Source organism: Carassius auratus, chromosome 22, assembly GCF_003368295.1.
Source record: "Carassius auratus strain Wakin chromosome 22, ASM336829v1, whole genome shotgun sequence".
Taxonomy (NCBI): domain Eukaryota; kingdom Metazoa; phylum Chordata; class Actinopteri; order Cypriniformes; family Cyprinidae; genus Carassius; species Carassius auratus.
The window spans coordinates 27,888,970-27,915,192 of NC_039264.1; the positions used below are offsets into that span (position 1 = coordinate 27,888,970).

The following is a 26,223-nucleotide window of genomic DNA, read 5'->3' on the forward strand; positions in this document are numbered from 1 at the left end:
ATCGCTGGCGTATGTAAGGAATGCTGCGAGAGTGGAGGCTGCGCCCGTCTGCATGCTCGCTCCTGCCCGTCCTCGTGTCGTTACCGCTGCATCCGTCTGCCGCCTGTCTGCCGGCGCGTCGGGGGTTAATGCTGGGCGGATATCTCTCTCTGTTGGAAGAGGCCGTTGAATGGCTGCCTTCCACGGACAGCAAAAACATTGGTTAAGGGTGAGGGCGGATCTGAGGCTGCTGCCGAAACCTGGACTGGAGTTTTGAGTGGATTGGGATTGGAAACATTGTGGCATGTATAAACGTGGTTGGGCTTTGCAACTGAGGCAGACTGTGTTCAAATATATGCTTGTTTAGAAGTGCTAAAATATTTAAAAATTGATACCTTTTGCAAAATTTTAGGATTGCATTTTTCTGATTCTTGTCTGTTGTGAATGCATTCAGGATCTTCTATCCTCATACTCGCCATCACCTATCGGCCCCATTTGCCCTTTTTTTTCTGTCAGGCAGTTGTATGGTCCGCCCCGTCGCTGTCAGGCAGAAGGGTCCATGTTGTTTTGCTCTTATGGGGCGGCCCGGTGTCACATGATGGAGGGTTTTATGGCACTAATGAAGTCCAACAGATTTGCTTCTCCACTGTAACCTGGAAGGCAGGCCGCGTCCGACATCTATGAAATAGTCTCAGGAGGCGGCATTTCTGCTCGGGCTGAATTTAATGCTTGGTTGCATTGACATGCTGCGCGTTAACATGCTTAGATGGGTCTTGATACGAGTACATGTGTGCTCCTTTGTACTGTGTAGTTGCTACTTGAAATAAAACAAAAGTCTATTAACATAATTTTTATTAATAACCTATTTATTTTGACATCTTTGATTGCGTCATGTATACTAATGTATGTGTATGGAGCTGTTCTTTACGTGTTTCTGGAACACATTTGTCCCGGAGCGTCTTTGTTGTGGTCTATCAGGCAGCGAGTGCGAGACGAGGAAGATGACTTACAGACCACTGTATTCATTAATTCTCGCACCCTGCCATGCACAAGCTTCACTTCCAGATGGCCCTGCGGCCAAACACGACTGAATCACTTCCTTTCTGCCTGACGAAGGGAGTAGAACGGTGCCGCTGACCTCGGATCGCCTTTTCGCGCATCTTATGCGTGATTTTGCGATGTTTCGCGATGTTTGTTTCAACTGAAAAACAAGAAATAATGTTGACACCTCAGGTGAACAGGGTAAAAAATTAAATAGAATAATTAAATAATCAAATTAAATAAAAAAAACTAATAGACATCATCACACTGTAAAAAAAAAAAAACAAGTTATTTTGCCTATTTTTAGGCATCTATATAATGATTCTTGGTTATATTTAGAAATTGATGTTGAATAAAATAACATTTTAATTTATATTATGAGCTAATTATGTACTAATTTTGTATACCAATGTTAAATATTATTACCCAAATATAAAATGTCTTTAATAAACTTAATTAAAAGTGTTATTTTTATATTAAAATAAAATGTAAAGGTATGTAAATGTATTTTTATCAGATTATGTTTTTTCATACATTTGGCACAGCATAGCACCTGCTATAATTTAACTATATATAAAGTTATTTAAAAAAATTGTTTTTACAAGAAAATGTTATCTTTCTACTTGAAAATGTCACGTTTAATTCAATGTGTTACTTGTCGTTTCTGTGTACAGTAATTGTGACATTTACTCACAATTTCTCATAAAACAATGTTTCTACACCGATTTTCTTTTTTCGTGCTTCTCCAGTTGATTGAATGCATTAAGAATTGGAAATATTGTTTTGTTTTATAAGTTTTTGTGTTATGTTTAAATATACAAGCACAGATTTCTCTAGTTCCCAGAGTTTCTGAACGTTCTCTTACAGAATGTTCCAGAACATCGGATAAAGCTGGGTTTAAAATTCTTGTTTAATTCTGTTCACATATTAGAGTCGAAGGTTTCTACAGAGGGGATTTGGGATATCTCTTTTTATCTCTCCATAAATCAGAAAATACTTTCAACAGCCAAATACATTTGCATTTTAACCTTGTTTTAGGAATAAAATGTTCTGAAAAACCAGGCGAATGCTATATGAAAAAAACCCCTCAGTAAAATCCTTCAGAATAAAACTCTAAGTCTTGGTGTATGTGAGTGCTGCTGAAGTGGAGAAAAAACTTTTGTAGTGTGAAAAAAAACACAAAAGTTGAATCGAAATCCACAGGTAAACTGTAAAACGAAGGCCATTTTAGATGTTTTCCTTCCACTGGACTGAAACATGTTATGAATAAAGATCTCAAAATTTACTAGTGTATGAAAAGCAAAACAAAAGACATTGTTTTTAAATGTAGTTTTGTTGCATTAAAGACACTGAATCTAACAAGTTCTTTTCTCACTCTTTTTCCCGTCACAGTTTGCCCTTCTGAATGTGTCCACGGAGCTTGTACCCCCCATAAGGAGTGCTGTCACGACCAGTGTCTGGGCGGCTGCTCTGTGCCAGGAAACTCAACCAAATGCGTGGCTTGTCGCAACTTCCTGTTCGGTGACACCTGTGTGGAGCGCTGCCCGCCGGGCTACTACACCTTCAAGGGATGGCGCTGCGTGTCCTTTAAATTCTGCCAGGACCTCCACAACCAGTGCAAAGGCAAGAGCGGTGACTGCCACGCATACGTCATCCACAACGGAGCCTGTATCCCAGAATGCCCGTCTGGATACACCACCATGAACTCCACCTCGTACGTACCACATTTAGTTTTTTGAAGAAATGCAACTACAGCAGCCAGACTGCTGCCATTAAACAGTATTACACTTTCCAGTCAACTCTAATCAGACTTTGCTCCATGTTTAACATGAGTTGACTAAAAACAGCGGCAGAATGAGTTAGACAATAAATCACTCAGATTAATTAAAGGCCTGAGATGGTAAGTTTGTTTTGTTTTTGTTTTCTCATGCCAGAAAATAAACCGTATCACTGGATGTTCATGTAAATTAGTCTAACAACTGGAAGCGAGTCTCAAAAGGTCACAGGCCACATTTCACCATGAAATCACAATATTTTTTTTTTTTAAATAAATACATTTTTATTTAAGAAATAAAGGAATATATATATTTTTTTTTGCATTGACATTTTCATAATCTCTCAAGTCTTATTTGCATAATACATTTTACTTTATAGGGTTATTTTTATTATTTATATTATTTTTTAATTTCTAGAAGTTTTTATTTCAGTCACCGCAATAACATTTTAAATGAAATGATTAAATTAAAATATTAAATTAATTATATTTTAATAATATTTTAATTCAAATAATATTACAAATATGTTATATTTTCAAATATGTTTTACATATTTTCAAATATGTTTTACAGTATTAAATGATAGTATAATTGAGGGGGAAAATAGGGATGACTAGCCAGCGATCGTGACACAGACCATGTAATTGTCATGAAAATTTCACAATACGAAACTAATATTAACGAAAAGTTCAAGTTTAAGCAATGTTTTAGTTTTTTGTGCTTATTTGAATAAATTAAACACGTTTTCCCTCTAAATTGTTTTAGCATTATACATTAAATTGAAATATATCTGAATATATAATGACGTTTTTAAATTCATAAAAAAGATTACGTTTAATTGTTTTATAAAATAATCAAAGAAAATCAAGACTTTGAATTTTTTTTGCATTTCTGTATTACATAAACAAAAATATACTTGTTAAAATTAATAAATTATAAATCCCAAATAAAAAAACTAAGTTAAATTGTTATAAAATTATTATTATTAAAATAAAATTTTATGTCCTTTTATTAAAAATACAATTTCTCTTTTGACACTGTTTTTGACATGTTTCGTGTGACCCTTTCCCTTCTATATAAACGACTGTTTAAAGAGTGAACCGTGTGCTGCAGGCATGAAGTACCATTTTCTGGTTAACGCTGTGATTTGTTTTGATCGTTTAGAAAATTAACGAACCGGTTGTCACGCTCAACTTGACCGGGGAGAAGAGAAAACTCTTCTGGAAGTATCATAACATCGTTTAGTCTTTTCGTCAGTCACGGTAAATTGAAAATGAGCAGATTATAATGGCCGGTGTCAAGTGTTAAGAGCGTGATAAAATGCCACCCTGATTATTCCTACCGAGTCATTTGCAGTCGGGCTGAATTTGTCAAGCTAAGCGGAAGTATAATGAGCCAAACCAAAACAACATTGCGTGACGGAAAGCGACACTAGTGGCCCTTTTTCTGAGCCCGAGTCTGTTTGGCTGCCCGGGAATGTCCGGAAGCTTGCTCGCATGCTGGTTTGCATATCCAGCTTCATGTGTGGGAATTATTAACGCACAAATAAACAGAGAATTAACACTGCGAACGGGAGTAAAACACAACCTCGTGGGAACAATGGCAGCCTTTGTTTGAGTCCGCTGGGGTCTCGGGGGGCTTTAAAAAGGTGGCTGTTTCACTGGCCTTTTGATTCCTTTGTCTCCACGTCGGAGCGTTGCAGTTGTGGAAGCTTGATGGGATCTCGGTTTTCCAGGAATTTGGTTTTGAAGTGACGTCATTGGCTTGTTTTTCTCGTTTTCTCGGCCACCTTTCGCCTTTCTGAGAGGCGGTCATGCGGCAGTAAGTCCAGTTTCGTAACTGGGCACCCCTTCCTTACATCCCTGTTATTTTCCAAAGGAGAAGACAAAGCAGTGTGAACGAAATTTCAGCGGCACGTGAATGGCGCTCAGAGGGCTTAAAATATGAAAACCGTGGGTTCACGGCGTCGGTGTGCATTTGAAACAAATCTGCGTGGCTTGGATCTCCAAAACTGGAAAGGGAGTTAAAGAGTGGGTTTATGAGCTTAAAAACCTGAGAGAGAAAACGCTAATTTGTGAATGAACTGCTGAGCATTTCTGTGGGTTGTTTGGGGGTTTTCAGTTCAATTAATTCCTGAAATGCGTGATGCTTTGAAGTGTTTTTTTTTTGTAGTCGCAGTTGAAAAGAGTTCAGTCAAACTCTAAACCCCCAACACCCCCCACCTTATACTCTTGAATAGGGTTTGAGACGTTAACCGTTGCTCTTTAACTAACACCAGAACCGGGTGATGTTTGGTTCAGTTAATAGTTTGTGCATGTTCGTTCTTCTGACAAACCTCTGGACTAAAATACTCTCGATGGTGCTACAAAACTGAACTACTGAATCTAAACTAGATTAACATAATGTGCAATACGTGAGGTACATATCCCAAGCAAACGACTCTTGTGAGCCTTTTTAGTGAAACAAAAACATACAGCATGACCAGTGTAATACAAGTCCCACACAAATGACTCTTTGAGCCGATTATTTAGTGAATTTGCAGCACAAGCAGTGTAATTGATTCACAATATAATGATTCTTACATGAAAAATCAAATGATCGTGAACAACTGAATCTAAAGTCAATAGCTACGTTTCCATCCACTTAATTTTATCCGCATTTTGGAATATCGCATTAAAAGACGATGGATGGAAATGCCATAAATTAAAAAAAATGCACATTTGAGTATGTCAATAAGAAAAAATGTGCACAAACTATGATGGAAACACATTTACCGAATACATTTTCTCCATGCACATCGAAAAAGTCGTGACTTTGCGCTATAAGATGGGATAACTTGACTAACTCGTTGAATTGAAACACTTCATTCACAAATTTTTTTTAATGCAATATTCAGTTTTGCACAAGTCTATTTCGAATGTTTGAATGTAAACATAGCTAATGAAAAGCATTCAACACAATCAGTTTAATACGATTCAAACAAGTGATTCAACTGCTGATTCATTTCTAGTAAATCAAAAACATACAGAGCGACCACTGAATCAGATTCCCGAACAAACGACTCTCATGAATGTGAGCGAATCAAACGCATACAGTTAACAACTTACGAATCAAATTACAGTGTGTAGATTAATATGTTTATTTACTTTCTTTCCTTACAGTTTTGACTTGTTTTCTAGTGGAATCAGAAAAGAAATCGAGCTGAAGTCTAAATGGTGAAACTCTAAATGAATTTAGAAAGATAGCTATGTATTCCCCTCCCACCCACTCCTGCAACATTTCAGCAAGATTCGAGCGCGATTATGCAACGTTACTCTCTTGTTTTGATCAAATTAAGCAACAGAATTATACAAACGCTCTGCGCCGTGGGGATTCATTATGTTCCCGTTTCACGATTAGATCTTTCCACAGCGTCTTTCAGCGCAATTACCGATTCTTGCATCAAAAGGCCTCGTCTCTAGAGTCATGTCTTCATACGGGATGCATGCGGAGGTCGCGTACTTCAAAGTCAACATAACTATTCGTGGTATTTAGTTGAGTCTCAGTGGGATTGTGCCCTCACTGACCCTTTCCATTCAGATGCACTGCTGCATTGCAGCACAAGTCTATTCTAGCGCATTTGGGCTCGCTCCAAACACAACACTGACAACCGTGCAGGTGACATGAGACTTCAGCAGGCAGGGAACAATATGTTTGTCCCTGAGGCAATCGCAATCTTGAAAAGCACTGCCAGCTGCTGACATCATGGCAAATGCATGTGTAAAGCAATGGTCATTGGCTTTGAGCATCTTGATTCAAACCCGTCACTGTCGTTCATTCAGGTTGAACTGCACACCGTGCACCGGTCGGTGTCCCAAACTGTGTACGGGGGTGAAGACGGTGGACTCTGTCACCGCCGCTCAAGCTCTGCGTGGCTGTACGGTGCTCAACGGCAGTCTGACCATCAAGATCAGCAAAGGAAGTGAGTATTGTGCATTCAAAATGCGAGCGCATTGATCGTATTTACGTGCAGGTTGTCTTTTTTGTTGTAGTATTATTTTAAATTAATATTTTTAAGTAATATTATTTTCATTTTTTATTTGTATAGGTGCATAAAATGGTTATGGTGCAAGTTTTTTTTCCTTTATGTAAGATTTGCTTGTTACATAAAATACAAAATGGCACATATTATAATATCTTTTAAATAAATGACAACATTTTATTATAAAGAGAAAATGAAATGTATACTTTTATTATTAGTTGAACATCATAAAAAAATGCATTTATATTAATAACATAATAGCATTTTAAATAAATATGATTAATTAGACAAATGCAAAAATAAATATTAAATGTGTCCAACCATTAAACACACAAAATAATTTTTAAGTAGCATAAAAATATTTAAAACATCTCTTAAAAAATATTTCAAATTAGAAATATATTGAAATGTTAATTACAGATTATAAATGATAGATACTGTAACAAAATTTTTAGTCCTGTCAAACGTGTCATCTTGATTAATTACATTCAAAATAAATGTTTTTGTTTACATAACGTGTGTGTACTGTTTATATTTATTATGTATGTATGCATTTATATATTTAAGAAACATATTTTGTATTTGTATGATAAATATATTTATATGTAATAAATTATATAAATATAAATATATACATGTAAATATTTTGTATGTGTGTTTTGTATATATATATATATATATATATATATATATATATATATATATATATATAATCAACAGTACATACATGTATATTACATGATATAAGTCATTTAATACATTTAATATATATTAAATAAATTGAAATTAATTATGAGTAGACATAGAATACATAGAATGCATGTAATGAGAAGCGTGACATTTAAAAAAAGGTTTCATCTGATTGTGATTAATTGTTCAGTTTATAAATTATGTAAATATAAGTTTTCATAAATGTATATACAAGTAAAAATGCTATTTTCTTTATATTTATAAAGATAAAATAAACAATATCGTAAATATTGTTCATTTGCACATTTACATTAATAACATATAACATTTTAAATGAATTAAATAAAAAAAATGATACAAATTAAATGCCAAACGACCCCAAATATATAAAATAAAGTATTTATTATATGATATATTTTTTAAACAAAAAAAGTATTAAATAAGTCAATTATTCAATTAAGCATCATTATATAAAACCATTTGTATGCTCTGCTTGACCAATGCTTGAGTATTTCAAATAGTCATGTAATATATTTTTCGCACATACAGTAATAAGTCTCTAAGTGTCAGTGTGTGTATGTGTGGAGCATATGGAGACACTTCAGTCTTGTGTTCCTCAGACAATATCGCGGCCGAGCTGGAGTCGAGTCTGGGTCAGCTGGAGGAGATCACGGGCTATCTGAGCATCCGCAGAGCCTACGCTCTCGTCTCGCTCTCCTTCCTCCGCAAGCTGCGCATCATCCGCGGAGAAACGCTGGAGAACGAGTAAGTAATCCGCCGCCGAGCTCTAGCGCAGAGCTCACAGCTCGCTTACCTCCTCGTTTCTGATCTTCGCAGGAACTTTTCTTTCAACGCCTTTGACAACCAGAACCTGCGACAGCTGTGGGACTGGCACAAGCACAGCCTCACCATCGTCAACGGCAGGATGTACTTCGGCTACAACTCCAAGCTCTGTAAGTCCGAGATCCTCCGGATGGAAGAAGTGACCGGGACCAAGGACCGGAAGAACGACATCAACATCCCGGCGTATGCGGACCTGGCCTTCTGTAAGACACGCCACCGTGCTTTTGGTTTCAGCGCAGCTTGAGTTTGACGTCAAACCAGATCTGATTATCAGTCCTCTCTTTCAGGTGAAAACCAAGTTCTTAATTTTACCCTAATCCGTACGATGTCCGACAAAATCCTGATTAGGTGGCAAGCGTTCTGGCCCTCGGACTTCAGAGACCTGCTGGGATTCATGGTCTTCTACAAGGAAGCGTGAGTGTTACGATTTCGTTATTGTTTTCATGCTATTAACATTAACATTTTATTTGTTTATTTTTTTATTTTTTTATGTTTTTATTTTTAATTGATATTTGATTGTATTTTGATTTATTAATGTTATTTTGTGCGCGATGATTAGTTTTATTTTTGTTTTCATTTGTATTTCAATACTAATATTGAAAAATAATTTGTTATTTATTTAACTGTACTTAATATAAATGTTCTGTGTTATTTTGTGTGCATGCTTGGATTACAGCTACTTGAAATACTATTAAACTATACTATTAAAACACTGTGTTTTGATCATAATTACGATTGTATATGATTACATATGGGTGTGTGTGTGTGTGTGTGTGTGTGTGTGTATATAGTATATAATTTTATATTTTTGTTTATATGTATTGCTAATCTGCTGTAACTTTCATATATGTTAAAACGGTTAAAAACCTACGTGTGTAAGTGAGATCATCTAAGAGAGCATTGAAGCGCTGTGTAAGATTGTTTCTTCCTGTTCAGTCCTTATAAGAACGTGACTGAATACGACGGGCAGGACGCCTGTGGCTCGAACAGCTGGGCGATCGCAGACGTGGAGCCTCCTGAGCGCGGCTCCGAGGGGAAAGTCCAGGGCGAGCCGGGTCTCCTCATCATGCCTCTGAAGCCCTGGACCCAGTACGCCATCATGGTCAAAACCCAGCTCGCCGCCTCTGACGACCACCTGGTCCGCGGGGCCAAGAGTGAGATCATCTACGTCCGCACCAACGCCACCCGTAAGAAACCAACAGCAGCAGCTTCTTACCATTATTTGACTCTTAAAGGGACAGTTCACCTAAAAAAAATCATCATTTACTCTTCATATTGTTCCATATTGTTCCATACGAGTTTCTTTATTTTGTTGAGCACAAAAGAAAACATTTTAAAGAATGTTGGTCACAAAATAGTTGATGGTCCCCATTGTTTTCCGTAGTATGAAAAACCTAATTTTAGAGTCATTATAAATTAATACCATATTTTTTTAGTTTAAACAGCTCGCTATTCTCGCCTAAAAATCTCTAAATGTATATTATACCATCATACATATAATAAAGGTTGGGTGAAAAAAGCGTGTTCATTTTTAACACGTATATTATTTCAATTAAATATAATTGCTGTAATTGAATAGAATTTATTGTACATTTTTAAATAGTATAGATATACATGCATAAAATGTGTATATATATTTATATGCATAAAAACACGTATTACATTTCAATGTATAATTTTATTATATTTTCACGTCATATATATATGTATGTATATATGTGTGTGTTTTTATAATGTGATATAATAATTGTATACATATAATTATTTTGTAATTCTAATTAGTGCTGTGAAAGTTAATCGCATCCAAAATAAGTTTTTACTTGCATATGTGTGTAATGTGTTTATTTATTATGTATATATAAATACAGATACGCATGTATTTATTTAAGAAAAATGTTGGTTAAATGTGAAATATGTTTATATTAGGGATGTCAATCAATTACAGTTTTTAATCGCACACTTCATAAAATTAAGCATAGACCGTTTATCTTTTTTCAAATGTTTATTTTGTCATCATCCAGTAAAGTAAAACAAAAGATTAAAGGGTTATTGTCAAAATCTGTATTTTCGGCAGGCTTTTTTCAAGATAAATTTAGATGTCTTTCCAAAAAAGGACACTAACAAACTCCAAAAGAACACCAAAGGAGCGCATATATTTAGGCGGATGGGAAAGAAAAACAAATCAGAATTTTATAGTATGTGCACATACAACAGCAAAGAGCCTTTTCACATTTTAGAGAAGTCAAGTTGCGATACCGAACAGGACCACAAGGAGATGCCAAAAATAAATAATAACCTAAAACAACCACCCGCTGACTTCTTATGTCTACTGTAGACAGATCCATTCATTATCATGTCAATGTATGTCAATGTACAGACACGTCTGTTCTGTGCAGAAATACAATGTGCGATCAGTTCGTCAAGAGACACGCATAAAAAAAAAATATATATATATATATATATATATATATATATATATACATAAATGACTTATATAACTAATATTAATATATTCATATATATATATATATAGCCTATCACTGCAGTGGTGCTTTGAAACACCCAGCACAAACTTGAGAAAGCCATATTGTGCTTTCAGTTTTAGTTCATTTGTCAGATATACTGCCAAAGCAATGTCGCAAAACAGTGTTAAAGAGCTTTTATGTTACAATGAGAAGTTTAAATATATTTTGGGTTCAATATGAAACTCTGGCCGGACAGATTAGACCGAGGCGGGCCGCCACAGTTAATGAATGGGAAACTGTGTGTGTGTGTGTGTGTGTGTGTGTGTGTGTTAAGCAACAGTTTCTTCTCAGTTGTTGTGAGTCCATCAGCCCCGTAGCGTGCTGTGAATGAAATGACTCGTGAAAGCTTGTTACCTGAGAACAGAAAGCTGATTCGTCTGTTTCTGACGTGTAACAGGACCCTCGGTACCACTGGACCCCATTTCCTGGTCCAACTCCTCCTCCGAGATCATTCTCAAGTGGAAACCGCCCTCCGACCCCAACGGAAACATCACCCACTACATCGTCTACTGCCAGAAGCAGGAAGAGGACATCACACACTACAAGTTCGACTACTGCCAGCAAGGTCCTGACCCGTCAAAGCATCCGTAGACCCAGATGTCCACAGCACAACTGCTGATTACGGTTATGTCCTCTTTCTCTCCAAACAGGGATGAAAGTGCCGTCCCATACGCCGACGCACCACGACATCGAGGAAGACCAGAAGTGGAACCAAACAGAGGCGTCCAACCCGAAGGGCGACTGCTGCGCCTGTCCCAAAACAGAGACGCAGCTGAAGAAGGAGGCTGAAGAGACCGAGTTCCGCAAGACCTTCGAGAACTACCTTCATAATGAAGTGTTTGAGCCCAGGTACACAAGGCTTGTGAATAATGATGTGCCATAGACCGGGAATAATGTCAGAAATACTTAAGGTTTAAGTTTAGATTTGAACATGATTTGTTTTAATGGTATTTGTTTCATATTTTAATTTCAGTTTATTTTAGCTACATTTTTAATAATTTGTAATTTTTTGTAATTTTTTGAATATTACTATTTAGGTTTAATTTATTTCAGTTTCGTTTTTATTTCTATTGGATTGGTTATTGATTATCGCTCTAATATTGAAGCGTGAAACATCAAGGGTCTATAGCGCCATCTTCTGGTTGATCGGTTTAATTGCTTTGCATCGGCCACAATGCATCTTATTCAGTTCAAGATTATTTTATTTGGTTTGGTATTAGTTGTTATTTATATTGTATTTTATACACATGTATTAAGTAATGAAATCAACGTAATTTAAGTAAAGATCTGGAAAGAAAATACGGCCTATTAATCCAATTAATCAAAGACAGTCGAAAGACAACGATTTTCAAAGCACTAGAATCAAATGTATCACACTTTTACATGTTTTTTTATTTATTTTTATTAATGATTTATAGTCTCAATTTTACCTTAAAATATAAAAATATAATCTTGGAAATAACATAAAATAGAAATAATATATTCACATGAGACAGAAGAATTTTTACATGCTTGGGTTTAAATCAATATATAAAAAATAATAATAATAATAATATTAAACTTGAATGCAAATATAACATGATTGTAATGGAATTAATATTAATGCATATATTTCTTACTACTTCTTATCAGATCCTAAACATTTCCCATTACTCTCTGTGGCAGAAGTTATAAATAAAGCACATTACGTACACACTTTTCTCTGCTCTTCATTATTTGGCATTAGAACTAAAATCATTGGGTGTTTATTTCGGTCCAATGGCTCCGACTGATTCTCGGTCTTGACTGTTAACCCACAGACCCCACCGACGGCGGCGCTCAGTTGGCGTGGCCAATGCTACTTTGCCTAATTTTGCAAGCACATCATCCAGCCTGCCCAAGTTTTTCACCACATCCAGCCCAGAGAAGGAAGAGAGTCTGAAGATGGAATTCAGAGCCAACTCCAAAGAGTTCCTGGTAATCTCCAACCTGGTCCACTTCACCAGCTACCAGATCGAGATCCTGGCCTGCAACCATCCCTCGGATCTGAACCGCTGCAGCATGCCCACATACGTCAACGCCCGCACCCTGCCTGAACGTAAGACCGCCCGACCACTCCTTTCTGTTCTTTTGGTTTGGATTCACCTTCTAATGTGTCATCTTCCATTTGTGTTCTTAGTGAAAGCTGACAACATCATTGGGAAAGTGACTCATGAATTTGTCCCCGATGAACCAGAATTTGTCTACATCAAATGGCAGGAGCCGAAAGCACCCAACGGCATGATCATACTGTACGAAGTCAAATACATGAGGATCACAGAAAACTATGTAGGTGTTTAATTCATTCTAAGAAATTCACACACATTAATATGTGTATATTATAGCATTTTGCTTATATATTGTTGAATAAATATTTTTATTTATTTAAACATTTATATTTTTAGATATAAAAAAAATACCTAAATTTCTACAATAATTATTAGTCATTTATATTTTTGGAAAATTTTAAAACATCAAATATATTCAATTCTTAATGTATTTAAATATATATGCATATATATGTATTTTAAAATATTGTACTATTATTATTTTAAAATTAATTTGTTCAAGAAGGTGTTTATATTTTTCTGAATTTTTTTCCTCAGGAGGATCAAATCTGTGTGTCCAGAATCGCTTATGAAAAAATGAACGGCTATCGATTACGAGTAGGGCATCCTGGGAATTACAGCGTGAGGATACGTGCCACTTCGCTGGCCAGCAACGGCTCCTGGACGGAGCCTGCATACTTCTTTGTTCAAGACAGTAAGCTTCACTCATTTATTACTTTATTTTACTGTTGTTTTTGCCACTGTGGTCTCTAATATGCATGTTTTGCAGGGGACCTGAACATGAAAATCATTATCGTCCCGCTTATCTGCTTCATTATACTGCTGTTTGTGGCCACTTCAATCTTCATTGTCGTTAAGAAGAAGTATGTGTTAGACACTCTTAAATAAATCCCTTACCTATCATCTAGACAATGCTCTCATTTATAAATACCTTTTCCCTCAGACAAATTGAAGGACCGACTGGTCCACTGATTGCTTCCTCGAACCCAGAATATTTAAGTGCAAATGATGGTAAGATACTATAGATTTAATCCACTTCATTAAATTGATAATGAAAGATTGTGAACTCATGTTATTGTCAATACGCTTGTGCTTATTTTAGCTAATATTTACCCCTTTAGTTTTATTTTGTAGCTTTCGATTTGAAGTTGTTGTTGTTGTTGTTGAAAGGCAAAAAATGAATTCGATTTCTTAAATGTCGAAAATTTGAATGTGCGTGTTTGTAGTGTACATCCCAGATGAATGGGAGGTGCTTCGGGAGAAGATCAGCGTTATGAGAGAGCTCGGTCAGGGATCGTTTGGAATGGTGTACGAAGGCATTGCTAAAGACATCGTGAAGGGCGAACCGGAGACACGAGTGGCCGTTAAAACCGTCAACGAGTCGGCGAGCCTGCGCGAGAGGATTGAGTTCCTCAACGAGGCTTCGGTCATGAAAGCCTTCAACTGCCATCACGTGGTGAGTGTGGATACCCTGGAGAACTATAATAATCAAGGCAAAAACCACCTTTTCTAAACGTTCAATGCGTTCGCCTAGGTCCGCTTGCTCGGTGTGGTGTCTAAGGGGCAACCATCATTGGTCGTGATGGAACTGATGACGCACGGAGATCTGAAAAGCTACCTGCGATGTCTGAGACCTGATTCAGAGGCAAGTCTTCATATTCCTAATGTAGAATGAGCCCAATCCCCGATCGTTGTATCCCGGACGAGCCCCCAATTTCATTGCACCTCAGTTGAGGGTGTTATAGCAGTAAAATAGACCAAATACTGTCATTTCATGATAAATAATCCAGTTTTTCTTTATTTTAAAGAGCTGTATGAATCTATAAACATCAGAATCAATCGTTCACAGTAGCCTGTAGCTGTGACCATTGATTTCAGTTGTTGTTGTTTTTTACAGAATAACCCAGGTCGCCCACCGCCAACCCTGAAGGAGATGATCCAAATGGCAGCTGAGATCGCAGACGGCATGGCGTACCTCAACGCTAAGAAGTTCGTCCACAGAGACCTAGCTGCCAGAAACTGCATGGTGGCTGAAGATTACACTGTGAAAATTGGAGGTAAGAAGGCCAGAATCAAACGTATTTCGTGTGAAACTCAGGTTTCGAAGGATGAAAAGTCTTCATTTTGTTTTTTTGTTGTTGTTGCAGATTTTGGTATGACGCGAGACATCTACGAGACTGATTACTATCGCAAGGGTGGAAAGGGCTTATTGCCTGTCAGATGGATGGCGCCAGAGTCCCTAAAAGATGGCGTCTTCACCGCTCACTCAGACTGCTGGTGGGTATATCTTGAGGTTTCTTTGATCCCCTCTAAGATGCTAGTCAAGAAGTGCTTTGCTAGTCCTTTTGGGTGTCCAGTCCTGTTCTCGGAGGGCCATTATCTTGCAGAGTTAAACAAACCTGAACCAGCTAATCAAGTTCTTCAGGATTACTATAAACTTCAGAGCAAGTGTGTTGAAGCTGGTTAACACTGGCCCTCTAAGAGCAAGATTCTTGGGTTACAAGACAGAGGGTCCACCAAAATGAATGCACACCCAGCCTAATGAGCTGGCAGTGCTGTAATAAAAATTCTGTTGACTCCTAGGTCTTTTGGAGTGGTATTATGGGAGATCAGCACGCTTGCAGAGCAGCCTTACCAGGGATTGTCCAATGAGCAAGTGCTCAAGTTTGTCATGGACGGAGGCTACCTGGACAGACCGGAGAACTGTCCAGAGAGAATGTAAGTACCGATGTAGAGAGAAAACTTGCTAAGATCATATTAGACCATCATTTATAGCTGGTTGAGCGAGTATGTTTAGATGGCTTTGCAAGTTAAGAAAATGTTTGATGTACCTTTTTTTTTTTGCTTCCAGTATCCAAATTAAGTTTATTTAGGTATTTTATTTTATGCTATGCAGTATTTTGTGTCCTTAAATGATAAACCAAAAGTAGTAAAGTTGTTCACCATTATTTTAGTTAGTTTCCAAAGCAATTTTGGCTGAAAGTGAAAATGAATTTCTTTTTCGCTTTTTCAACCAAATTTCTGGTTTCTGAGATGTAGTGCATCACAATCAAAAACGCAGTGTATCCTGATCTTTTCAGCAAGAAAGCATGTCAACAAGTTTTGCTGTTGGCGTTCCTTGTTGAGATCCAGTATCCAAAACAAGTGCATATATTTTTTTTTTATTCTTTTTACTGAAAAACAGAACTAAGGTTTCGGTATTTGAACTTCGGCATTGTTTCCGTTCAACGGTTTCGATCTCAAAAGTTTTTTTTTTTGGTACATCCCTATCCAAAATCCAATATAATCTTTCATCAGAAAACAAGCCACATCCATATTTTTTCTAGAACTCAAAAATCCAAAAAAAATCCAAAAATCAAAAATCTACTATGATAATATTGTATCTGACGAAATCGAGTATGTCACTCACTTTCAAGACACATCTAGGCTGTAAATACATCTAAATGCCACTCAAGATGCAGCTTCTTATAACAGTATCTTATTATTCGAATTGAATTTATTGATTAATTGATTAAATGTGAAAATCGTACAAGTGAAAAAAAAACACATTCTTGTTTCTACATCCATCATGGAGACCCGTGGAGAATGAGGTTTATGTGTTTTAAGATGGTCTTCTCTCGCTCTAACTCTTCTCTCAGGCACAGCCTCATGCAGATGTGTTGGCAGTACAACCCCAAGATGCGGCCCACCTTCCTGGAGATCATCGAGATGATCAAGGAGGACCTGCATCCTACTTTCCAAGAGGTCTCCTTCTTCTACAGCGAGGAGAACAAAGCTCCTGAGAGCGAGGAGTTCGACATGGACTTCGAGAACATGGAGAGCATACCACTGGACCCCTCATCCTATTCCCAACGCGAGGAGAGCCTCAGTAGAGACAACGGCCCCTCGGTGGGCCTACGGGGCAATTACGAGGAGCACGTGCCCTATACGCATATGAACGGTGGAAAGAAAAACGGCCGAATCCTGTCTTTACCCAGATCTAGTCCGTCCTAACATTTGCTTCAGCTTTTTCTCTTTGTTTTGTTTTTTTTGTTTTTTAAAGAAAAGTTTTTAAATGGCTTATTTTTGCAGAGGCCCTTAAAGATACAGATCTCAGGTCTTTTTTGTTGTCGATGTTGTTGTTTCCGTCTCGCGGCTACACTAGTATGGTTACAATGAAAACGGACGTTATTTCGCCCATCAACCGACACACACCAATCGCTTTCTGACACTTTTACACTTTTGCCAAGTTTCCAAGACAGTTTGGTTGGGCGGTGGGGAAAAGCAAACTGTGAACATGACTAAATCAACCAGAAAAGCTGCTTCGGCTACATCACCTCAAAGTCCACTTCCTTCTCCCTCGGATGCTTATTTCCTGTCTCTCTAATTTTTATTTTTAAGTGGAAATCTTTTAAGATAGTGGCCTTTTATTAAGTGGCCTATAAAAAGAGAAGTGTCTATCAATGCTTGTGTTAATTTCTTTAGAACAATGACTTTACAGTGTGGAACTATGGGATGGCTTATATTCTTTTAGAACAAACCTTTGTTTTGTAGAGGAATGACTTTTATTTTGTCCTGGGGAATTCCTGAATTCACATAGATGATATTCACACGGTGTTCTTGTGAATGAGGTTTAATTTATTCGCTTTATTTTTTTTCTCTGAGCTTTTTACTCCTGTGTCCTTTTTACCGGCTGAAGGATATTTAACAGTTATGAATTGGACAAAAGAGTTCCTCAGACTGACCAATAGCTGCTGCTCTGATATATAGTGGGTATTTGATTTTATACATATATACATATACATATATATATATTTAAATATTGATTGGTATCAGTATTTTAAATATACTATTCACAACATCTGAACTTTTGTACATAATTCTAATGTCTTTTTCTAATGTCTTCATCAGCTTTGCTTATACAATATTTTTTGCAACTGTCTCTTTTCATGAGCCGTTTATTTGTTTGTTTGTTTTTTATAAGCAAAAACAAAAATCTCATTAATTAACGTGCGAGTTGACTCACAGTCATGTTCCAGCGAACGGTGGGGAGCGTTTTTGGTTTGGCCTATATTCAACTGATTTCATTTCGTAATAATAATAATTAAATGTCATTGTTATTATTATTTAAAAATACAAATAGTTGATTGCTCAATTCAAGGGAATAAACGTTCAAATTTTCTGTCCTAAATTGGATTTTGTAGGATGTTTATCAGTTACATTTTTTTGGGATTCCAAAAGCTGTAGTGGAGAATTTTTTGGAAATGTTATGGATTGTTTTTTTGTTTTTTCCTGTGGGAAAATTTTCAGGTGGATTTAGGAAGTTGTTGTGAAAGATATACTTTACCGAGGGATTCTAGGTTGTTCGTTTTTCGACAGCAGAAATATTCGACCTGGTAATATTTAAATTGGATCATTAAAACATTCCTGTAATTTATCCCCAGTCAGGCTCCGGTATCTGTTAAAGTATCACAGTGAGTGTAGTTCTCGCACGGCTTCACATAATAACGACGTTTACGCTCTAGTTCTGAGAAAGGGAAGTCTTAGAAGACCACAGGGAAAGTAAACTTCCTTATCTGTCAGAATAATGCCGCCTTTTCCCAAATAATCCTTTAAAGATAAAAAGCAGACAGCTTTCGTAGGCAGATGCTCAATTCCTCAACTTCGTGCCTTCTCTGATCGCCAGAGGCAAGAGAAATGGCGCTTTTACTGGATCTTGCTTGTCATCATCAAAAATGTGCACATTTCCTTTGTGTGCGTGTATATTTTTGTGTATTTATATTTATTTGTGGGTAGTTTGGGAGGAAAACGACAGAACGAGGCTGAAATTCACACATAAGCTTTAGTAAGCGTGTTTGCCATTTTATGCTTTGTTTTTTTTTCTCACCTTGCTCTTTTTTTTATTTTTACCGTAGCCTTTTAACGTAAATGTTCTCTTTCTTGGTCCCATTGGCTTAATTTTAAATGTACATAGCAGAATCGAAGAAATCAAACGTGCTTGTATCTTTTCTTGAACTATTACAATTTTTTTTTTTTTTTTTTTTTTTTTTTTTTTTTTTTTACTGTAGCAGTGAGCAGATTTTTTTTTCCTAAATAACAAGATAACCATATCTTTGAAAAAGCAAATATTGATCTTTTATTTATTCTATAAACCTCATAATTATGTAAATCCCTGCTAACTTTTATTTCAATATTCTAAGGCGGGTAAAACTAGTCTTTTAGTTGTTTATTTTTTTCCTCAAAGAGAGTAACAGCTGGCGAGGTCACGAACGCAGTTGGTTTATTAGCGCTAATGTCTTTCTGTTGGTTGTTTGGACACAGTCTACCTCAGTATGTTGTTAGAAATGTTTTAGAGCTAAGTGCATCTCTCTTTAGTTGTTTGAATTTCTTTAACAGGCTTGTTTTGGGGCAGCAAAAACTATGTCCGCAATCCCAAATTCGGCCACTAGAGGTTCTGTCTCACAATTATGATTACGGATCACTTCCCTTTACTCGATTTTAATTTTGGAGAAAGCTTAGAACCCAAAGATTCACTTTAACGGGTGATGTCTTTCTATCAAGTCATTTGAAATACGCAGAGCAGTTACGTTTATCCAAATGAAAAAGAGTACGAAAAAGAGTATCACTAAGGTACAGCCTTGAGTATGCGGGAAAACTGGTTTTTAATTTTACGGTACATTGTTTGGCTCTGCTAATCTGAATGAGGTATTATAGAGTTTTATTTGTTTGTCTATTACATGAAGCACTTATTTGAATAATACAATATTTCTCGTAAAGCCACTTGTTAATTCGCAAACGTTTTAGTATGTGTTTTCTGTGATTTAAGCTCAATTAAACCTTTGAAGTCAGTTCCTGAGAGACTACTGAATCACAGTTTGTTGCGCATAAACGGCCCAAAAACATTTTGCGAATTTTTTTTTTTTAATGATTGCATATTATAATTTTTTGGGTTATATAGTTACAGTGGGCATAAAACCATTTGTGATTCACTAGGTGAAACGGCTCTTCTTCGCTCACTGCAGTATCTTAACGAACAAACTTTCTGATGCCCCAAGTTAAGTAGTTTCACATACAAACACTTTTTTTCTTTTTGGTTTGCACCAAATGTGATTGTCAATGTCTTTTGTTTGTTCCATGTGTTTTCTACTGTGAAAATTTCTATCAATGCCATAGTTTATAGTAAACACGGACTTCACCTGCCTCTCCTTACACATGCGTTCATAAATACTCTCGCGGACAATCCTATGTGCCATAGAAACGTTTTATTTTCCTCAGGGAGATGTGAGCGTTGGGTTTTGTTTATCGGAGGAGCGTCAATTTTATCCACTGCTAGCTTAATCGCACGAGAAGAACGGATGGAAAACTGCAAAAACGATGCCTTTGGATGCCAGTCGTGCATCTCTAAAGCATTTCGTATCTTTCGTTGCCTCTCAATGTGTTTCGGGGAATAAATTGAGCGCCCCCTGGTGGATCCATAGTGCCTTGCACAAACCTAAGTATCCTCCAAGCCAAACCTGGCCAACAAACTCCCTGGAACGGATTGTTTTTCACCCAACATCCTCAAAATACTGGAGCCTGTTTTACAGATTTCTCGACAGGTTAGCACATCTTTGGCTCAATGCTTGGCTCAGTTTTACTGTATTGTTATATGTGAATGATACTCTTTTATTTTTATTTTTAATTAAGCTGAACTTGTCTCTTCTTGGATATGCTAAGGCTTGCTTTGTGGCTTGACAAACCGCCTAATGTCGTACGATTGATTCACTGTTACCCAAAACAACAACTTTGGCAGCTCTAAATAGAGAGAATATAATTTTGATGAATGACCTTAACCTAGTAACAAAAACCCTAATGCGGTTTCCTACAGCAAGCTAGAAAAGCAGAACAGGTCGAGCGCAAGGCATTGTATGTATTTTATTGTTCTTAAAAGGAAAAAGTATTACACTTAGAGATATTAATTTCTATTTTTTTAGTCCAAATAGGGAGGGCAAATTCAATTACTTTTTTGACTGTAAACTTTTACTATTCGTGTACATTACGGAATTAACATTATCAATGTATATAGATTTCTTTTTCGATGAAATTGTGATGTCTTTAGTTCATGGCATTACACTGTGATTCAGAGATATGAATGACATCGATTTTACTCTACAAACTGATCGGATGACGAACCGTTCAGAGGTTTGGCCTACAATGATGTTCTTTGTATGACATTGCATTGTTGTTTTTTTGTTTTTTTTTCATGTACAACTACTTGTTTGCCATCCAAGAAATGATTGCATATCCTTTGTCAGCATTTTGTATTTGTAAATTGTTACCCTTTTCTTTGTACAATACGGACAATTCCTCTACGTTCATGAAGGTGACGTTTGAATAAACAATTGTTTTTCAATGTGAAAAACTGGAAAAGACCACTGCAGACTTTATTATAAGCTACAATAACACAAAAAATAAAGATATCGCTGATATCTGAAATGATTGATAAGGAAGATTGTTTCCGCCACAAGATAAAAAAAGAGATTCTTAAGTCTTGCGCAATTGTATATATTTGCGCAAATCTTATATATGCGCAATTGTGAGGGGAAAAAAAGTCTGATTGGAGAAGTAAATTTTTGAAATGTAAACTCTATTTTAAAAAAGAAAATCTGAAATGTGTGGAAAAAACATTTTGTCGGATTATAAGCTCACAATTGTGAGAAACAATTCAGAATTGTAAGAGAAAAAGTCAGAATTACGAAATACTAACGCGACAAATTACAAGATATAAGAGATAAAATTTTACATTTTGTAAGGTGTAAACTTCGAATTCAGACAGAAAAGTACAAATTTGCCAGATAAAAACTTGGAATAGCTAGAAAAAAGAAAATTCTAAGTTTATATCCCGTAGTTCTAACTTTTTCCCTTAGAATTGTGAATTTATAACTTGCAATGTGAGTTGATAGTTTATTTTTTAAGCGGAAACGAGCTTCCATCAGTTACAGAGAACAACTTTGAATAAAAGCACCATACAACATCAATTTTTATTTTTTTTTGTATGTGTTAAATGTTTATTTCTTATGTAAATCAGACATCTTTTGGGGTCTTATATGTGATGGACGTTTCAGGTTGTCTGGCCCCGTTTCAACATCAAATAATCAGCGCCCTTGTGTATTTTATTCAGCTGTTGTCCTGTACAATTTTCTGTTTAGTTGAACGTTTGATCATTTGGTTTGTTTCGTTTATCCCTGCTGTTTCGTTTTGTTTGTTTTTTGTTTTGCTTTTACCTCTGTGCACATAGACGGTCCCCACAGCTGTTTTCCTGTCCCATCATTCACCTTTACTGTAGAAAATGTTATTTAATCACCAACACACACCTTCCCATCAAAACTTTCCCCTCGCTGGTTGAATATGTGCCATTTACGTTGCACATAGAAACCACCTTCACTTATTTAACAAACCAACACATCCATCAGACCACGATCACACTGTGCCATGATTGAGTACGAATAGACAGCTTTAGTTTTTCAAGGAAAGCCAAGCAGTGACATGTACAGCAAATGTTGGAATGGAATGAAAATGAATCTTGCTGTGTGTAAATTATTCAACAATTAACTGTTTATATGAAATTTATGAATTAAAAATTATTGGGGGAAAAAAATGACTTGCAGTTGTGTCTGTTCCCAAGATAATAATTGCTTTTATTTGAACGTTTAAGAGATAAAGGCAACCGTCCTTAAATGCAAAAGAACAACCAAAATCAAAAATTGACATTTAATTTCCCAAAGCAATACTGAAATTAATGAAAAGACATAAGGGTGAGTAAATTATTTCAAATGTATTTATTTCAAGATTTAGCTGTATTGTAAATGTGTGTTATTTTTCTGTTATAAGAAATCTTTTTTTTTTTTTTTTTTTTGCACCACAGATTTAGAGAGACGTCAATTTTAGTCAAAATTTTTTACAATTTGAATACCTCTTCACAAGTAAATATATCGTATTAAAAATTAAAAACTTTTGTAAAGTTCTGACATTGTATGAATAGATTTTCTTACTGTATACTCTATGCTTGCATCTTAAACTATTGTTGTAAAATAAATATAAATACATATATAAATATATAACAAATTAATATTAATTACATTTTTGGCTTCATTTTACAAATTGTTTTTCCACAAAAAAGACCCATTTCCAATCAAACTGTAATTTTGTTGAATTAACACAGAAGACTGAAAAGATTATTTAATTGAGTGAATTAATTGATTATTTAATTAATTTGGGATGCAAGGCTATAAAATCAGCATTAGAAAAGACAAAGGAATTATTTTATTTTTTAATAATAAAATGTCATTTCCACCATCATTTCCATATCAGAAGATATGATCTGAAATGTGGTAAAAAATGACACTGGTGGAAATGTTGATGATTTTCAAAAAAAAAAAAAGAATTTTCCTGTTTATCATGTATTAAACATATTTCCTCCAGTATTTAATCACTGTAGACTTAAAAAAAAAAAGCAGTTCAAATCAGCACAGCTCTATTAACTTTTGATTTGAATAATGTGTTAGTAACTGTTAAGAGTAACACTCTCGAACTGAATGGTTGCCTTATTCATATACCATATTTATACATCTTTGAAACCATAAAAAGACACTCAAGTCTGTAGAGACTTCTTTCATAAGAGCAGTAGTACAGTTACAGATAGCAGGAAATGGCACGTTTTATCTCTAGTAGTCAATAAAGTGTGAACAGCATCTAGTTTAAGCGAAACAAGCTCTTCGCAGGGTTCCTTCACCACGTTAACCACCAGCGCTTCTGCTCATCTCCTCCGAACGCCTGCACAAGTAGTGCACTCATTAGTATGGGAACTATGCAGTCATCACAGCATAGGCACAGAAAGGCTGGGCTTTTCTTCAGTTTGAATTCAAGCGTCCACCATCGACACGTTTTGATTGTAACACCTCTGAAAGAAGGGCCTGTGTGTGTGTGTGTGTGTGTGTGTGTGTGTGTTCATGTAAAGGCCATGTGTCTGCACTGAGTGTCAGTCTGAAGAGGAAGTTGTAGCAGTGCTGTGTGTTTCAGGCTGTGGTTAACGCAGCACTCTGCTCTTTTCAGAGCCAGAAAGCGCTGTGTTAGATTCAGAGAAGGACGTTTTTGCTAGGTGTGGATTGCTGTTTGTACTTCTGGATCGGGGTGAGTACATAAAACATAGTTAATAGATGATAAAAATGCTAACTTTGTATGATTTGAACTAAATCTGTGCCACTGTTCTGGTAAGGCATTGTGTTCTGCAGCTCTAGATAAGCTATCATGAAACCTTTAATGCGTTGAGTTTTTGAATGAAGGTTGGATGTTTTGTGCTTTAAGGACCCAACTTGAGCTCGACCAGATGGATTTCACTGGTGCTTTCATCCATTATTGCTTCACTGGTATCATTTAAGGAACTGCCTAAGCAGAAATGCAGTTCACAGTGGTGCAACTCAATGACTAAGTGTAGAAAATCATACTTGGTGTTGGTCGGGTCTTTTCTTTTTCTTAAACAAACCTGTTGTTTTTCAAGAGCAACCGTTGTGATGCTCATTTCTGCACTTCACAGATGGTGTTTTCCACTTTCACTATTATACACCAGATCACGCACACCGTTATACATCTCATATGTGAAACATACCATGGTTTAACTGTATTTTTGGGGGCATGTGATGGTATTATACCATGTACCATAGTAAATGCTACAGTGCTTCCAAGAATGCCATGATATTTTTGACAGAACACTATGGTGGCTGCATGAATGTGTCAGTTACACAATAACATGGTTTTTACAGTATTTTAGCCCCAAACGTAATTGGGTGTTTAAGCTACACATTTAAAATCAACAGTTTTAAATTTTATTCCCATAATCTGAGATATTTCAGATGAGTAACAGTTTATTTTAATGTGACATATTGACATGTTGCATGTACTTGATTTAGTACACTCTAAAAAATGCTGGGTTAAATAGGGTCAAACCTATTGGGTTGTTTTCAACCAACAGTTGGGTTAAATGTTTAATCCAACCATTGGGTTGTATTTAAACCAGCATTTTTTTAGAGTTTAATAACAGTAAGTTATGCAAAATGACAAAAAGTCAACCCTAAACTTAGTAAGTACTGAAGTTCAGTAATATTACTCAGTACTTATTTGCGTAATAGCATCTACACCTTAAAACAAAGCGGAAGCAAGAAATGACATAGGGCCATTATTAGGGATTGATAGGAGATGAAAATATCTCAATATGTCAGGCTATTGAAGGGAAGAGTCTTAAAAAAATAAGTGGCCTTGATGATGTTAGGAAAAAAAAAAGGTTGTGTGAGGGGCAGAGCAAGTTGAACATTTCGATAAAAAAAGTTATTGAATGGGAGGAGTCTAAAAATAAGTAGCTTCGATGATGTCAGTGGAAAAGGAAAGTCGCTTGAGAGGCAGAGCAAGTAACGTTTTGATAAAAGATTACTGAAGGGGAGGATTTAATTAAGTGGTCTAATGATGTTATCAGAAATGAAGAGTCATTTGAGGACGGAGCAAGTTGTTACGTTTAAAAAAAATAAAATATTGAAGAGGAGTCTAAAGCTTAGTAACCTTGATGACGTCAGCAGAAAATTAAAGTCATTTGAGGGGCAGCATGTTGTTACTTTTTGATAAAAGGTTATTAAGGGGAGGTTGCAAAATATAAGTCGCCTTGATGTCAGCAGAAAAGAAAAAAAGGGGCGGAGCATGTTGTTCTGTTTTGATTAAAAGGTTATTGAAGGGGAGGAGTCTAAAAAAAGTTTCCTTGATAAAGAAAGACCTTTGAGGTGTGGAACAAGTTGAACGTTTTGAAAACAAAAAAAAAGTTATTGAAGAGGAGGAGTCTAAAAGTAGAGGCCTTGATGATGTCATCAGAAAAGGAAAGTCGTTTGGGGGCGGACCAAGTTGTTATGTTTAAAAATATATATATTGAAGAGGAGGAGTCTAAAATTAAGTAGCTTTGATGATGTCAGCAAAAAAAGAAAGTCTGTTGTGGGGCGGAGCAAACTGTTATGATTTGATTAAGTGGAGGGTCCAAATTTCTGAAGGGACAATACCGTGATATTTACCACCTGAATACCTCACTCTGCCATTTTTTGTCAAGGTAGTATTAAACACACACAATTCCCTCCCATTCAGATCAAGCGATGCTTCCTTTCTCTCTCTTATTACTCCCTCTCTCTCTCTCTCTTTCCCACTGTGAGCCCCCACCGCTGTGCCTCTTGACTTTGAATCATATGTTAGATAATCCCCAGCGGTTCCCTCCT

At 36.2% G+C, this 26,223-nt stretch overlaps 1 protein-coding gene across 1 annotated transcript in view; it reads left to right on the plus strand.

Annotated features, from left to right (window-relative positions):
- LOC113040224 (insulin receptor-like) overlaps window positions 1-16,954 on the plus strand; it is a 68,587-nt gene extending 51,633 nt beyond the window's left edge. Inside the window, exons 3-21 of the mRNA XM_026198547.1 lie at window positions 2,413-2,734; window positions 6,617-6,756; window positions 8,127-8,271; window positions 8,344-8,552; window positions 8,637-8,763; window positions 9,286-9,536; window positions 11,272-11,439; window positions 11,525-11,723; window positions 12,674-12,951; window positions 13,033-13,181; window positions 13,499-13,655; window positions 13,731-13,824; window positions 13,905-13,972; window positions 14,188-14,417; window positions 14,496-14,606; window positions 14,859-15,018; window positions 15,109-15,238; window positions 15,545-15,679; window positions 16,600-16,954. Coding sequence (XP_026054332.1) covers window positions 2,413-2,734; window positions 6,617-6,756; window positions 8,127-8,271; window positions 8,344-8,552; window positions 8,637-8,763; window positions 9,286-9,536; window positions 11,272-11,439; window positions 11,525-11,723; window positions 12,674-12,951; window positions 13,033-13,181; window positions 13,499-13,655; window positions 13,731-13,824; window positions 13,905-13,972; window positions 14,188-14,417; window positions 14,496-14,606; window positions 14,859-15,018; window positions 15,109-15,238; window positions 15,545-15,679; window positions 16,600-16,954 — 3,428 coding nt within the window. The remainder of the gene's footprint in view (window positions 1-2,412; window positions 2,735-6,616; window positions 6,757-8,126; window positions 8,272-8,343; window positions 8,553-8,636; window positions 8,764-9,285; window positions 9,537-11,271; window positions 11,440-11,524; window positions 11,724-12,673; window positions 12,952-13,032; window positions 13,182-13,498; window positions 13,656-13,730; window positions 13,825-13,904; window positions 13,973-14,187; window positions 14,418-14,495; window positions 14,607-14,858; window positions 15,019-15,108; window positions 15,239-15,544; window positions 15,680-16,599) is intronic.
- Window positions 16,955-26,223: the final 9,269 nt, after the last annotated feature.